Genomic DNA, 16287 nt, shown 5'->3' on the forward strand with positions numbered 1-16287 from the left:
ATATTCAAGTGTACAAATGAGATTGTGATTATGGACTCCCTCTGCCCCTTGGCTGTGTGTGTGTGTGTGTGTGTGTGTAAATAAATGAATGGATGCTGGTATATAAACAGGCAATACAATGTAACACAGTTCACGTAAAATATATCTTCATGCCATCAGTTACTGTAATGCTTGGAAATACTGTACATTAATTACACTGTACTGTACATTATAATGTGTTATAAACTATGTATTATGTGTTTATTTACTGGTTATAGATGTACTGTACATGGTGGTGGTGGGGGCGGGGGTAAAGAGTGTGTGTATGAGCATGGAATGTGTGGGTGTGTGTGTGTGTGTGTGTGTGTGCACGCATGTGTGGAATGTGTGTGTGGAACGTGTGGAATAATGAAGTAGAACAGAATAGAATAGAACTTCTTTGTGATATGATTCCAGCATCCCATGTTCATGCACATCATTCTCAAAGAGAACCTCACTTCAATCCTGGACTTTGAACTGTTTCAACCACAAAAAGAAAAACTTTTCACTTCAAACTCATCATTTGGCATCATTGGGCAACAAGCAGAAGAAAGAAAAACTGAAGATGTCTCAACAGAAAGAGGTATAAATCATTCGTTACTTGAGTATTTTAGCCTGCTTTTACACGTTTTCAACTAAATTTAAGAAATAAACACTTGATTTTTGCTGAACAATGTTAATTTTACAGCTACAAGTACTGGTTATTTTTTCAGATTAACGTACAATTTACGTACAAAATATATGACCAGTTTATAAAATATGATGCATTGCATTAGATTTAAGTGCCCAACGGTTTATGAGGCAGTTAAAATTAGCTACACCTCAACATTTGAATGCAGCTTACATGTTAGTCAATAATAATAATGATCCAAAAATATAATAACATAACACTGACAGGGGCCATTCTGCATTAATAGTACTTTACCTCTGAATGCTTTCAGTCAGTTTTGTTGCAAAGACTTCTGTACTTTTTTGAAGGTAAATTTTGAATAGGATTTTTTCTAAAATAGATAATGTAAATACTCTAAGAACCAAAAAAATGAGATTATCAATTGTGAAAAGTATTAGAAGGTAGAAATGAAAACAAAAACAATTTATTATTTTTAAACACCTTGAGTAAAATTGTACTACCCCTGCTCACCAAATTAAAAATTGTGAAGTTGTCTGTTCATTTACAGTCATCACTATACTATACATGTACATCGCTCCACAGGTGCTTTGTGGTAACACTAGTACTAGTAGTACCTGTATCTTACACTTTGCCACTATATGTCTTTTTCCGACAGAATATAAATGCCAAACAAAGCCCTCTGGATCCAGATAAAATGGAGAATGAGGCAGAACATTTCAAAAACAGAGAGACAGATTCTACCTCCAGACCCTCCAGCAGGGAAAGCGAGAAGACGGTCTCCTCAGTAATCGATGAAATAGCCAGCATAATCGTCTCAGATACACTGGATCGGACTTCTTGCAATATCAACGAACTGATGCAGTCTATCTCCTGGTGGGAGGCTGAGGAACGCTCTAAGTCAGAGACTGATAATGATGAGGATAAATCATCAGCAGATTGTCGCATCAACCAAAAGGTGAAGCGGCATTTAAAAAGGTTTTTTGGCCTCCGCCGAATATTTGCAGAGCACAAAGGAGAGACACTGAAAGACACAAAGGAAGACCTGGTCATTGAGATGGATTCAACACAGGCACCATCAGGACAAGACGGACATCATGTACCCATAAATGTCAGCACACAAAAGTTTTGTAATTCTGACAGGACAGTTGAGAAATCTGCATGCACACATGGCAGAAAGGTCATTAAGAGGATGAAGTCTGCATTGAAGCGCCACTTCAAATTGAAAAAAAAGGCAGCAGAACAGAATTTGGATGGTTCTCCATATCCTGAAGACCTAAGATCTGACCATCTGGAGGGGGAGCACGAGGATGTCATAGTAGAGGAGACCATAAATATTTCCTCAACGTTGTCACTCACCGGCTCATCCCAGCCAGAGGAGCATTATGAAGTGAGGTCTGAAGTTATGGAAGAAACCCTTGTCACACACACGGTTTTAACACCAGGACGCTCAGAAGCAGAACAAAAAGATGAGATCGCCGGGTCAGCCAGCATTAACTTGACATCTAAAGACACTTATCTGAGAGAGGTGCCTATCTATATGGAGATGGATGCACCCTCATGTCCTGAAGAGGCGTCTCCCACTGCCTCAATCTGCTCCAATGAGGACATCAAGGTTGCTGAGGAAGCAGACCTGATCTCTGACCCTGTGGAACTGGTGGAGCATGAGGATGTCACACCAGAGGCCAAAACAGTTCCCTTAACTTTGTCACCCACTGGCTCATCTCGACATGCAGATGAGGAAGTCGGGTCGGCCAGCAGTGAGTCGAGATCTAAAGACAGTAATCTGACAAAACCAGGATCTGCAGGTGGATGTGAAAGCAAGATCTTTAAGAAGATGAACTCTGCATGGAATACCTTCTTCAGATCGAAACCAAGTGAAAAGGTCCAGCTGACAACAGGACAGGATTTGGATGATGCTGTGGAGTTAGAAAGCAAAAATATCAAAGCAAAATCTGTCTCTCCTTGTCCTGAAGAGGCATCTACTACTGGCTCAAGACGCTCCAGTGAGGACAACAAGGCTGCTGAGGAATCAGGCCTGACCTCTGTCCCTCTGGAACTGGTGGACGTGGCAGATAAGGATGTCACACCAGAGAGTGCCATGGACGAATTGATGAAGGACAACTTGGTCACAGACATGGATGGAACACCAGGACCTTTCCTGGTCTTACCAGGAGCAGAACATGCAGATGAGCTCGTCGGTTCGGCCAGCAGTGAGTCGAGTTCTAAAGACACTAATCTGACACAACCAGGAACTCCGTTTTCTGAAAAAGGGCCCTTCATGGAGATGGATGCACCCTCAAAGGAGGACGATAAAAAAGTCTGTGAGATTGTGACACAGAAGTCTTGTAATTCTGTCAGTTCAGATGAGAAATCTGCAGGTGGACATGAAAGCAAGATCTTTAAGAAGATGAACTATGCATGGAATACCTTCTTCAGATCGAAACCAAGTGAAAAGGTCCAGCTGACAACAGGACAGGATTTGGATGATGCTGTGGAGTTAGAAAGCTGTGACTCAAAATCTGGCTTTCCATGTCCAGACGAGATGTCTCCCACTGCCTCAATACACTCATGTGAGGACAACAAGGTTGCTGAGGAATCAGGCCTGACCTCTGTCCCTCTGGAACTGGTGGACGTGGCAGATAAGGATGTCATACCACAAGAGAAAGAAGATGTTGCCTCAAAACTATCCACCCTCAGCTCATTACCACCAGACTCAACCCCAGGACCTTCACAACAGGACAGACATCCTGAGGGTTGTGAGCTCATTGGCCTGAAAAACGTCTTCTACACCATAATCAAGGGATTCTTTGACAGCCTCACTGAAGAGTAGGTTATTTAATTTGTTGTGTATATTTTTGTTTTGTGATTTACCTTTGTTACACTGTTTTTTGTCTTTTTAAGGGAGCGAAGAGAAATAAGCAAAGGTGTTTATAACACTGATGTGAAGGACAAGCTGGCTCACAACTGTGCGGAGGTGCTGAGGCTCGTCATAGAGACCATCACTGATATTCTATCACAGGCCATGAATCAGTTTGCTCAGCCGCATGCTACCTTGACCAGGAGGAGTCCCACCTCTTCCCAGGCATGCGGGGCAGTTGGCCAGAACTTTGTTTTCACCGACAACCTCCAGCAGAGTTTGAAAACCACTTTCGGCGAGGCTTACTGTGAAGTGATCGGTACAGACACATCTATTAGCATCACACCCAAATTCATGGAGGCCATCATGAGAGCGATCACTGATGAGGTCAACTCAGTTCTGTCAGAAACCATACAAGCCTCACTGAGTGGAGAATCCTCTCATGTCCGTTCTGATACCTGCTGCAAGTTCTCAAGTTACAGAGCAAGCAAAAAGATGTTGGTAATCCGGGCAATAAAATCCCTCCTTACACATTTTGAGACGCAGAAACATTCAGATTGTGAGAGTAAAGATGACCGATTGACGGTTGAACATACTGTTAAAGTCCACGAGAAGAAGTCGCCGTGGTGGAGCTGTTTTCGTAAACTACTGAAGAAGAAGGTCCACCCGGTTTCAGATGAACAAATGGACGAGGCTGTCAGGTTGTCACCAAATAAACTGTCATCTGGACACAGACTCTCCTCATCTCCTCAAGCCACATCCAGCATCTGCTCGAAGTGTTCCAGTAAACTGAACTCCACCCCTCTGGAGGTAGTTGAATATGTAGAAAAGGATGCCACATCAGGAGATACTGGAAACACCCCACCTTCAGACTACATTGGCTGTTATCCAACAGCTTGCCTGGAGGACACAGTTATGACACAGAAACATTCAGATTGTGAGAGTAAAGATGACCGATTGACAGATGAACATACCGTCAAAGTCCACGAGAAGAAGTCGCCGTGGTGGAGCTGTTTTCGTAAACTACTGAAGACAAAGGTCCACCCGGTTTCAGATGAACAAATGGACGAGGTTGTTAGGTTGTCACCAAATAAACTGTCATCTGGACACAGACTCTCCTCATCTCCTCGAGCCACATCCAGCATCTGCTCGAAGCGATCCAGTGAGCAGAACTCCACCCCTGTGGAGGTAGTTGATTATGTAACAGAGGATGAGGATTTCACAGCAGAAGATACTGGAAACACCGCACCTTCACACTCCATCGGCTGGTTTCCAACAGCTTGCCTGGAGGATGAGGTCATTGTTTCAGAAAACCAAGAAAGCCCACCCCTAACCACAACTCAGACCGAGGTGAGAAGTTCTTCTCGTCGTCAGTTTGGTGACTCTGGCGATGGGAAAAGTGATGTTGGGACAGAGCAGGGTGTCACGGCAGCTTCTCACACTGAAGCCAATGAGACCCAGGCTAAGAAGAGCACCAGAATCTGCCCGTATTGCCAGGTATGGATGCATCGATTTGACTACACAAGTTGACACGAGTTCACAGTTCAATTACATGAAACAGACTAACTGAAGGACCTCTACTGCTCACTTTTCATACACAAATACAATTGGTTACTCTTACTTAAGCAAAGTTGTATATGAAACACTTTCACTTGCAATAAAGTTTTCCCACATATTCCTAATGTTACTCAAGTATTTAGTTAAGGATCTGAGGTTGTAAAGTGAAATGTATTCCAAGTAATTCAGTCAACTTCAACTGTCATCTTTATGTTGAACTTTACAGGTTGATTTTATTTTATTTCTGTACTTACCCTGTTTTATTTCAAATATCCTAAAAGCGCAAGATGGACGACGATCCGACGGCTTCAGCTCAGGATCAGGCTGTCCACACAAAAAGGTCATCTCTGCCGAAGAGAATCTGGCTGTTCTGCTGCCGTCAGAACTGTGATTCCATGAGAGACCTCCCCACTTAACTAACGACAAATTCTACTCCATTCCCTTTCCTTACATCTCCTCTTTTTTCTTAAGTAAATAAACTGAACGTACAGTAAGCCTAGTGTTGATGTGTGGTCTATGGTAAATGATGTGCTGGTTCTGGTGGTATATTGTGTATGTGATGTACAGACGTTGAGAATATATGTAGTAGGTGTTCTGTCTCTCTCGATTATATCACATGATCTTCATCAGCAGATGATGCTTATCTTATTTTCAAGGTTAAAGGTAAAATTGTAGGATTTACAGAATACATTTCCATGACAAATGGGAAAACTACATCTGCTAATGAAAACCATGTTATGATTGAAAGCTACAGAGCAGCTATTTGATGGACCTGAGACTGTTGTCTCAACTGCTGTCTCTATGAACTAAAGTTGGCACTAGAGAAAAGGTATGTCATCGTATAAAGAGTACACTGTTTCAGCATTGCACGCCTGTAACACTGTTGGGACATTTAAAGGAAAAAAAACAAAAAATGCAACTCGACTCGTTTTACTCGGCTGTGCAGATTCAGGTATTTTATGCTAATAGCAGCTAATGTAGTGTGGAGCCGCCAGACTAAAGCAGAGATACGGCGTGGGCTACAGAGGTCTGGTAAATTCAACTCACTTCTTCCACACCAACAGATTTTTTCATTTTCAAAACGTGTAGTCTTCAGACCCAAATGACACGGTCAGCAGATTTTGTGCAGCTCCCCTGGGGCCAAAAGGCTTTATACAACTTGTATGCAGTAGTACTCCCCAAAACCTGTATACAGACTTTGATGTGTAAAATCTTTGGAGTTCCCCTGTCAAATCAAAAGGATTCTTTCTCTGGAGAGCCGTACGACAATAATTAAATTAAAGGAAAAACCTGACAGAGAAGCAAATAACTGCAGATGACAGACAGACTTCAGAGTCCGCTTCAATAAAGTCAAACAATGAACCACATGACAGAAGATGTTTTGAAAGATTTTTTCTCGACTTTTATATTTTTAAAAACAAACAAAAAAATAACAGATTAAATAAAATTTACAGTAGACATATGCAATCATTGTGCACTTTAACTACTTCTTCTGATACGTTCTGCACAGCTGTCAACGAAAAACACAAACACAACGGGGCGTCGGGGTTGATGTGGGACAGTTGTGGCAAAGAGGAGAGGACCAAAGAAGTGAGGTAGAGGGCAGTAAGGAGGAAACAAATGTAGGAAAGAGGAGAGAGGGGATGAAGAGGGAAGGAGTAAAGGATAAAGGAAGACCTAAACGTTTTCACTCAGGGAAAAGAAAGAAAAATCACTGAATATATAGATTTCTTTTATTCCTTACATCACTTATATAAATATATTGAATCCCAAAAAGAAAAAAAAAAACTTCTGAGAAGAAAAAAACAAAAAAAAACAGCGCAATACAGAAACCCACAACAGCAGTAAGGCAAACAGAAAGCAAGAGAGGAGAGAGCAGTGAGAGAGTACATGAGAGGAGCAGAGAGATAGGAGGCAGTATGAGACATGGCAAGAAAAAAGAGCCGGGAGCGGTGCGGTAAAGCAGAGAGAGTGCGCAACTGTGCGTATGAAAATTTATAAATATGTGAGATTAAGAGACGACTGGGTGACGGGGAGTTGAGGAAGGAGAGAAAGCGTCGGCAGAAAAAGGAGTAAAGGAGAAAGGGTTGGAGAGCGGGGGGAGGAGGAGGAGGAAAAAGGTTTGACTGAGGTCGACTGTCCAGTGTGTTTTTGTTATGTGCTACGTGACCCTGTTGCCTGCGTTTGTGTGTCTCTTGGTGTGTGTTTGTTTGTGTGTGTGTGTGTTTGTGTGGCATTGCATGTGTCTTTGTATAATGGCAGCACACATTCCACGGCAACAGTGAAACACATGCTTCGCGTGTCTTGTGTGCTTGTCTGCTATATAAATACAAAAAAAAAGAAAATTTAATAAAAACAAACAAAATCATATTTGCAACCAAATGCCTGTCACCTCATGATTTACACCTTCTTCCCTTTTATACATTTGACACATCATTTAACTCAAGTAGTTTTTTTGTTTGTTTTGTTTTTAAATTGTACACTAAGAGCAGTCCCCCCTCAGTCCTCCTTCCTTTTCCACCACTCCACCATGAGTCTCTCTTTCTTTCTTTCCTCCCCCTCTCTTTTCCTTTCACTGAGAACTGGCTCTCTCCAGCACACGCAGGTCATAGTTTTTTTTTGGCGGCCCTCAGTTTGAAGAGGCTGGCCCCGCTGTTGTTAAGTTTGAAGGAAGCACTCTGGGCAGCCATGGTGCTGGGGAACACTGCCACTACTGTGTAGAGGTGAGCCGGGTCGCTGCCGTCCCCCTTCACTCCTCCAGCTCCCATGCTGGCCCCGAGCCCAGCGCTGGCTCCCAGCCCAGCAGGCCCTGCACCAGGACAGGGGCCACAGCCTCCTGCTCCTCCTCTGCCACCCTGGGGCTCCTTCAACCACTGGATCTTGGCACCGCACATCGACAGCTGGTTGAAGAGCTTTTCGGCCTCTGGACGTGAAATCCCCTCTGGCAGGTCCGTAACCTCGAGTACTCGACTCACCACTGGACAAAGAAGAGACGAGGATAGTCGGAGTGAGACAGAAGATGTTAGCAGACTTGATTGCTCAATCTGTATCTTAACAGACTTGAAGCACCTCTTCCAGAGACGTGCCATGTTTGTTTGCTTGCCTGTTTCAGCTAAAAAAAACTTTTTTGCAATGTGCAGTGCTTGGGGGAATTATGGTGTGCACGGCCCTGAGGGCAGCAGGATACTCCAGAGGAAATCCAATTTGGCGTATTTTCAGCAGCTGTAGAACTGCACTTGAATGCGGTGCTGCAAGCACATGGCAGGATACACTCAGCAACTCAAGGTTTATTTAATGGCGTCCACAGCAGATGGAGGAGTTTGAGGGAAACAATACAAGAAAATCAGATAAAAACTGATGCAATCTAGGCACATCCTCTGCTGCCCTCTAGTATCTACTCACATTCACGACTCGCACACCTGAACAAAACTCAGCCAAGAGAGTACCTTTAAATCATCAAATTCTCAGGTGGCGTTCTTTGAAAATTTAAAAGCCAATGGGACCAAGTATAACAATACCTGCAGAAAAATGTAATGATAACAAAGGTAGATATTCTGATGTGTGATGATGCATCTCTAACTTACCAACATCAGTGGTGCCGAGATCTGTTGATGCCGACTTGAGTGTTTGTTTTTTCCCTCGTGCCCCGTGTTTCATTACTCCTTGGTTCTGTACGCGTAACAACACAGATATTAGGAGGTTCATGATTACAATGCAGTTCCACAAAAAGACACTAGATGGGGGTAGAAGCAATCAGTGGGAAGCCTTCGACCTAGTCTTTGGTAACTGGAAACACAAACAGTTGCAACATACACTAGTGGGCACAAAAAATGATGGCCAGGTCACATTGTGTTATGGCTTCCATTTAAAATGGATGGAACTTTAGTACTTCTTGGTTACACAACATTCTTCAAAGAAAGATTTTAAACAATTTCCAAATAGCCAACATTATATGACTGTGACTTAAGAAAGTTCCCTAACTTAAAATAAATTGATATACATCTTTATTCACAGAACAAAGATACTCTGTGTTGACTAGTTGGTCAGTAAGACATTTTAAGGCCGTTACACACCGGGGGCGTGACGAATAAACGGCGCGAAAATATTTTGCATCAAAACTAGTCACACCGGCAGCAATGCAAATTTGCGACAGTTTTGAATAAAAGTTTCAGATATTCACGCCAGCTCAGTGTCGGAGGGACAGTTGGAGTTCCGTCTGGGGGACGCTGCTGCAGAGAGAGAGAGAAAGTGAAGGAAGATGCAGTGAGCGGACGAGAGAGAGCGGTCGGAGCAGAGGAGAGTTAACGTTAAGCGGTGAAGATATCAAGTTAGTCAGTCAGCTACAGTCTTCTGTTTGAGCTCAAATAAAAGCTGCAGCTCCTCAAAACCACCGGAGGTATCCAGTCTTGTTTCTGAGTGGAATGACAGGGGGTTAGCTCCAGGGACTCCCACCCTGCCCCCCCCAAAGCAGTAAAAGCTATCACTAAGCTACTGTACGTTATTAATTAAGTTTCCTTTTAGAGAAAATACTACTAATCCACATTTCCTGTGGAAAACAGTGTAGCGTATGTCTAGGGCTTTTATTGTGAAAGGTAAGATCGGAGAGAAAGTCTCTGGTAGTTGAAAGGAGTAATAAAGCTTGGCGTCCGTAAAGTCTGTGGTTTGGACAGCAGCCTCCGTGTTTTGTTTTTTTAAAGATTATTTTTTTGGGCTTTTCCGCCTTTAATGGACAGGACAGGTAAGAAAGGGGAGAGAGGGGGGGGAAAGACATGCAGGAAATCGTCACAGGTCGGAGTCAAACCCTGGACCTGTGCGTCGAGGCATAAACCTCTAAATATATGTGCGCCTGCTCTACCCACTGAGCCAACCGGCCACACACTCCGTGTTGTTTTATGATGATCCTCAGAAGTAAACAACACCGTGATTGGTTGATGTCTTTATTTGCGTCTCGAAAGCTCAGAAAAAAATCTAACTCGTTTCAGGGGGGAAAATGTGTTGCTTTATCGCAGCGTAATATTCGCGTTCTGTGTGTGTGTGTGTGTGTATATATATATATGTGTGCGAATTAAGAAAAAAATGTCCCTGGTGTGTAAAGGCCTTATACTGACATTTTCACCTATTTTATCACCTTGTATCATCATTGAACAAATAAAAACAACCAATGGAACAATATATTTTCTTGTGCTCTTACATTAAAATATATCCTCTTCAAAAACGACCACTTCATGACCAACCAGCTGGGGTACAATTTGAACCAATAATCTAAAAAGTGGTGTAGCAGCATTGAATTGCAGGATATTTGGAATTTTCATTTCTTCTCTGTGCCTGGTGGTGTATTACATTTAGAGTGTGGAATTCATGAATGCTATTTAAGCTGGAAATAAATAAATTACAGAAGCAATTCATGCTGAAATGAGATAACAGCATGATCAATAATAGCATGATCAATAATTAAGGCCAATTTGATTAAGACCAAGGACAATTTCTTAATATTATATTACCATATTGGGTAACTGGAAGGCTTTCTTAAAAGATTACCAAGACCAGTCAATATCACAGCCTCAACATGTAGAAGGGTTGAGATGTGTTCGAACAAAGGCCTGCCAGTACTGACCTGATGGGAGCTGTAGGACTGGCCATGCATGAGGGGAGGACAAAGGCTGTACTGGAGAGGTTGTCCCAACAGAGAGTAGCGCCCATCACCTTAACAACATATAAATTACAAATTATAATCAAAATGATCCATCCTGAAAAAAAAATGAGTTGTATTGCCCCAGTAGAGGTCAGGTAAACCTTATCACCACAGTTTCTCTTTTTCAAGAGAGACCTGGCCAAGAGGGCAGCATAAGAAAAGTGTTATGACAATGACTACACTTATGTACAGCAGTCAAAAAGGAGATGGATGATTTAATGAGGGTTTATGGTAATGGAAAAGATTTTGCATTCAAGAGATTTATTCAACACAAATTGTAGAGTAAAAAACAACATCCTAAAAAGCATCCAAGTGATTAGAAATGGGTCAAAGCTAATGTAGCTTACTACTACTGTATTCTTTAATTCTGGTGTTTTATAGACAATCCAATAATGGTGATGTTTCATGGATGGTAGACTGATGCAAGACCGTTTAGTACATGTAATCATACATTCCAAACAGTGAGTCTCAGTAAAGTCTTATCAGTAAAGGTGTTATGGCTCTGTGTGTAAATATCGGTCAGAGGACAGGGTCGAAGTAACGCCATGTGTGGGTACAAAAGGTTTGACCCGGTGGCACAGTGCCAGTTGTGTGAACCGGTTCAGGCTATTGGCTTAGGGCCAAAAGCCACCTGACGAAGTTTAGAAGGTCACTGTGGCAAAAGTCTAAGCAGGGGTTCAAGCACACAGCTGTTAACAGCTGTAAAAGTACTTTATGTTTATTTGCCTTTTGAACTTAATACAACAACCTGGTATGAATTTTTGTAGTTTGGGCCATCATTTCTAATGGTCATGATAACTATGTGTAAACATGTTTATTGCAGTTTTTTTTGTATTGCTGTATCTGTGCACAAGATATCGGTGTATGCATTTGAACCTTCACTCTTCTTGTTCATTTACCTTGAGCTGGTCCTCCTGGCCGGGGAAACTGGGAAATGAGTGGTAATGGTCCCAGGCCTGGACAGACGCTGCCGACGCTGCCAGAGGGAGACGGGGTGGGAGACTGAGTAGGGGAGGCCAGGGGACTCGTCAGCTGGTTACTGGCCTGAACAAAAAGGGGAAAAAAGAAGAGGAAAAATATGAAATACTGTGACATGAGTTCTGTCATTCCCATTCTACCTGTTGCCACTAGGGGGCTGCTAATGAATGAATACAGGTAGACAAATGACTGAATTTCTGAGTTACAGTCTAGATTCATTAGATCCTTCACATTTATTTACAAATTCATTCATTCATTCAAACCTTTATTTAACCAGGAAAAAACTCCTAGAGATTACAAATCTCTTTTACAAGAGATTTGCAAGCTGCTGCAAGTGGCAGCAGCTTGGTTTCAATAAATACAAGGACAATAACGAAATAAAAACAGACACACTTTTACTCATCATATTCAAACACCAATGTCATCATAATGAAAATCTGGGTCCTAAATCAATTTAAAAACAATGACAGACAGACTACCTTTCTGCAAGGTCTTTTAGAAAGCCTTTAAAAGAATAAAGTTAGACCAACTCCTTCAACTGTAACTCATTCTGAAGCTGATTCCATGCAGATGGTGCTGCAAAATTAAAAGCCTTTTTGCCAAAGTTAGTGCGGGCTTTAGGGACTGACAATAAAAACAGATCCTGTGAACGCAAGTGATAAGTCTCTGCAGACCTTGGGAGGATGTAAGCATTCAGATAAGGAGGAAGTAATCCTTATATATCCAAATAACATCAGCCACTGGTCAAGAAGACCTTCATGTGTATTTGTGTGTACCTGTGGAGTGTTGTCCGGTTTGTAGAGCTCTCCTGGCTTGCTGGGCCTCTGCTCTATGCTGTAGTACTTGCATGGGTTCCACTGGACCAGAGGGGGGTTCTGGGAAGGCTGTGGTCCATTGGGGACACTGAGCTGCATGACCATCACCCCAGGCCCAGGAGGCGGTACTCCTGAGAAAGCATACAGAAAGACAGGCACACATATAGATAAACAGCTGAAATTGTTGAATATTTCTTTATTAGGAGTAACCCCTTGAGATGCAGCATCTCGTTTTCAAGGGGGTCCTTAACAATAAATAAATATACAGTACAATCATAATTAGACACAACAGTTAACAATATATGTAATTTATTAGTGACTAAGGACTTAAAACAAGACTGACAGGTTGCTATAGCTGTGTGAAATTATCTGGTTAACTAAGTTAAGAAAATATAACTTAGAGCAAATTACTAATATAAATAGGTCTGAGAAACTGACCAATCAAATAGTAGTAAATGGCACAAACAAGAGCAGAGGTTGAAAGGATAAAGTGACCATCATTTACAATCAACATTTACCTAAGGCCAAATGGGAGCAGACACGCAGGTTTTCCGCGATTTCTTCAAACATTTTCTATTTAAGGACATTGATTTACAAGTTCAACATGTGAATCGCGTGTACCTCTTTCTAAACTTTACCCTGAATACCTTTCACCTGATTTTTTTTTTCAAGCAGTCTTTCCTAAAGTTAGGGTCGGGACCCAAAATGGGAACCCGTTTTTATTGGGTTGCTAATCAGCAGAGTAAAATGCATAACAATGCTATGATATGTGAATTCATTAAATTTAATAAAATAAAAGTGGGGGCAATATTTTTATCATACGCTGATCTGTGTTTGGGGCTGGTTACCCCCCATCCCCCTTTCTCTCTCTCTCCTTGCAAACCTTGACCTGAAAACAAGTTCATGTAATGTTGTGTGACATCAGCAACTCCCTCACCGAAATGAAAATACAAGTACGAGTTTCTTTAAAGCCATTCGAAATGCAGAGGAGAAATCATAATATGTTTTATGGAGAAGTGCAATGCAATACATTTCATATGCATTTTAAATTATGGTTTGTTGCATTCTTTATTAGTATTTAATATGGAATTCATGATGTATTTTTGTAAATTAAGAATTATTTTGGGGGGTCTTGAGCTGAATAAGTTTGGGAACCCTTTTTTTGAAGAACAGTGAAAGTTTGATATCACTGAATTTATAATGCTCACAGATTAGATCAAATTAATTAAAACAAAATAAAATCTTAAAAAAGCTAAAATCATGTTCATCTAGTGGTCACAAAATGTTTAACTAATGGGCACTTTAAAAACCTGTTGACAATAAGTCTCACCAGAATATTGCTGCTGCAACGGTTGAGGGTTGCACGGAGACGGCGACTGTGTGATTTGATACTGCTCAGAGGTGGGGGGCTGCAGGTAACCTACTGATGGGCTGCAGGATTAGACACGCACAAAGAGGGAGAAAATAAATGCATTGAGAAAGGTAATTCACACACACATATAGGAGAATAGATACCCCCACAACTTGTCCAGAATATTAAGAAAATAATTATTACAACTTTCTCATGTCAATGACAATTAACAACAGCACTAAAAGCTAAGTGAAAACAACATACCCTCACAAAACGTTGCTGTGCCTAAACTTGATGTTTAACGCATAACACATTTGACATTTTTTAATACTATTGCCCGCTCATTTGTATGACTATGATGTATTCAAACATACCTTGTGCTATTCTGCTGTGTGGGAGTGATAACACTGTAGTAGACAGGCATGGGTCCTTGAACAGACTGGCTGACTGGCACCATCACCTGCTGCTGGTACTGCTGCTGCACCACCTGCTGATTTTCATTTCCCACTGGTACCTGGAAAAGTGTAAAGGGTCAAGAGAAAAGATACCATTTAGAAAAAAAATTACTTTGTGGTTCTTCTGACTGCTGTCAAAGCTAAAAACATTTGGAGAAACAAAGACAAGAGTTACAGAGAGGGATTAACTCAAGTCCTGTTAGGACGTCATTTGTACATTTAATTTAGTCAAACACTTGTTTTTGACTAAAAACAATTGCAGTTTCAATAAAGACTGTATCCGTCTGTCCATTTTTATTTTATGCTAAAGTTTTCAGCTCACCAGGCTCATTTTCTTGCCAAGTTATCATGACCATTAGAAATGATGGCCCAAACTGCCAATAACAGTAAAAACTGTTCTATTTGTGTCCTTCATTTTGTCCTACAGCTGACTATACCTGATATGATGGCATCTGTGGGTACTGAACCATTATGCTCTGCATTTGGCCTCCCATGCCTGCCCTCTGGGAATTGAGCAGACCAGGGTTTTGGGGTTGCTGCACACCCATCATGCCCTGATAGCTTGGTGGCTGGCTGGGCATCATGGTCTGGATACCTGATAACAATTGGAGGATAGAAATTAGAATAGTGCGATAAAGGAACAGCACAGTACAAGAGAGGAAAAAAAGAGAAGAAAGGTAGTTGGCCCTTTGACTTTGAGGTAAAAATCACTTTACTTAATGACTAACAAAACAGTTTGATGTTTATGCCAAATTAAGGTGCTGTGAGTTATCTTTGCTCCAAGGCCAAAATTGAGGCAACCTGGGTGATGGCAGAATAAACCAATACATTTGTCTGGACTATCTTTATACTTTTTTAGGTTTATATATTGTATATCTTGTTGCACAACTCTGTGTGTGTGTGTGTGTGTGTGTGTATGTATGTGTGTATATATATATATATATGTGTGTATATATATATATATATATATATATATATATATATATATATATATATATATATATATATATATATATATATATATAGGGCTGTCAATCGATTAAAAAAATTAACTAATTAACTGCACAATTTGTTGTAATTAATCGCGATTAATCGCTTTTTAAATTGAGACTGAAGCTTATAATAATGGATATTTAAATGCTAAATCATTTAACTTTGCAAATATGAAGAAAAAAACAAACAAGGAAAGGTTCTGCTAAGTTCAGAATGTTTAATATCTTTCAGAACAACAGCAGCAACAATTTGGCTTAGTCCTGCTGAAGGCTGCTGAAACGGCTAGAAACTGTCTGACTTGAGAGCAGATTTTTGTCACCGTCCCCGGCTGCTGTCGCCTGCTCTCGTCTACTTTACAGGCGAGGCGCAGTTCATCTCCAACGAGCCGAGAGTTCAGTCGGCGGCAGGGCAGTCGGGACTCACCCGGAAATGGCGAGCGGAGTGAGGTGACGTGACTAGTCTCTCAAAATCTGACAAAAATCTTCTTCTTTGAGCTGAAATGAAGACAGATTCAGCAACTGCACAGCCTATTTCTCGCTTAAAATGTTTTCAGAAACACGTTTCAGTGAACTATTTTAGTACAATATGAGATCGTATTCTGAACGGCCGCCATGACAGTCTGGCTCTCAATATCCGGAGAAAACAAACCCATGTGACGCGTTCGTCCAATCAGCTGCCGGTTTTCATTACTTGGGCAACAATACAGAGTAGCGCCGCCTGGTGTTATGGAGACGACACGCGTTTCTCAGCCGCCACATGAAGTAAACAAACACAGCTGCGTTAATTTCGTAAATTTTTTTTAACGAGTTAAATATTAAAAAATTAACGCAAAAATTAACGTGTTAATTTTGACCGCCCTAATATATAGCAAATTAATCATGAGTTAACTATGAACAATCATGTGATTAATCCCAATTAAATATTTGTATCGATTGACAGC

The 16287-nt window shown here is 41.3% G+C and overlaps 2 protein-coding genes across 2 annotated transcripts in view; one reads left to right on the top strand and one right to left on the bottom strand.

The window, feature by feature from the left end:
• Positions 1 to 481: 481 nt before the first annotated feature.
• On the top strand, positions 482 to 5508 carry LOC114554581 (uncharacterized). The gene is made up of 4 exons (XM_028576506.1): positions 482 to 601; positions 1305 to 3475; positions 3551 to 5003; positions 5345 to 5508. Exons 1-4 carry the CDS (start codon positions 584 to 586, stop codon positions 5477 to 5479), a joined length of 3777 nt encoding a protein of 1258 aa, XP_028432307.1. The 5' UTR covers positions 482 to 583; the 3' UTR covers positions 5480 to 5508.
• Positions 5509 to 7258: 1750 nt separating this feature from the next.
• Positions 7259 to 16287, bottom strand: part of r3hdm2 (R3H domain containing 2) — a 77535-nt gene continuing 68506 nt past the window's right edge. Inside the window, 9 exon segments of the mRNA XM_028575895.1 lie at positions 7259 to 7683; positions 7685 to 8040; positions 8648 to 8732; positions 10678 to 10766; positions 11655 to 11799; positions 12510 to 12679; positions 13879 to 13979; positions 14274 to 14413; positions 14792 to 14949. Of these exon segments, the coding sequence (XP_028431696.1) occupies positions 7636 to 7683; positions 7685 to 8040; positions 8648 to 8732; positions 10678 to 10766; positions 11655 to 11799; positions 12510 to 12679; positions 13879 to 13979; positions 14274 to 14413; positions 14792 to 14949 (1292 nt within the window). The 3' untranslated portion in view covers positions 7259 to 7635.

This window comes from Perca flavescens, chromosome 4, assembly GCF_004354835.1.
Source record: "Perca flavescens isolate YP-PL-M2 chromosome 4, PFLA_1.0, whole genome shotgun sequence".
Lineage (NCBI taxonomy): Eukaryota > Metazoa > Chordata > Actinopteri > Perciformes > Percidae > Perca > Perca flavescens.

What these genes read in the sequence shown, in the direction of transcription:
- LOC114554581 (XM_028576506.1), top strand. An exon ending in TTTGACAGCCTCACTGAAGA is followed by an intron (nt 3,476 to 3,550) that starts GTAGGTTATTTA and finishes TGTCTTTTTAAG; the next exon opens with GGAGCGAAGAGAAATAAGCA. An exon ending in GAATCTGCCCGTATTGCCAG is followed by an intron (nt 5,004 to 5,344) that starts GTATGGATGCAT and finishes ATATCCTAAAAG; the next exon opens with CGCAAGATGGACGACGATCC.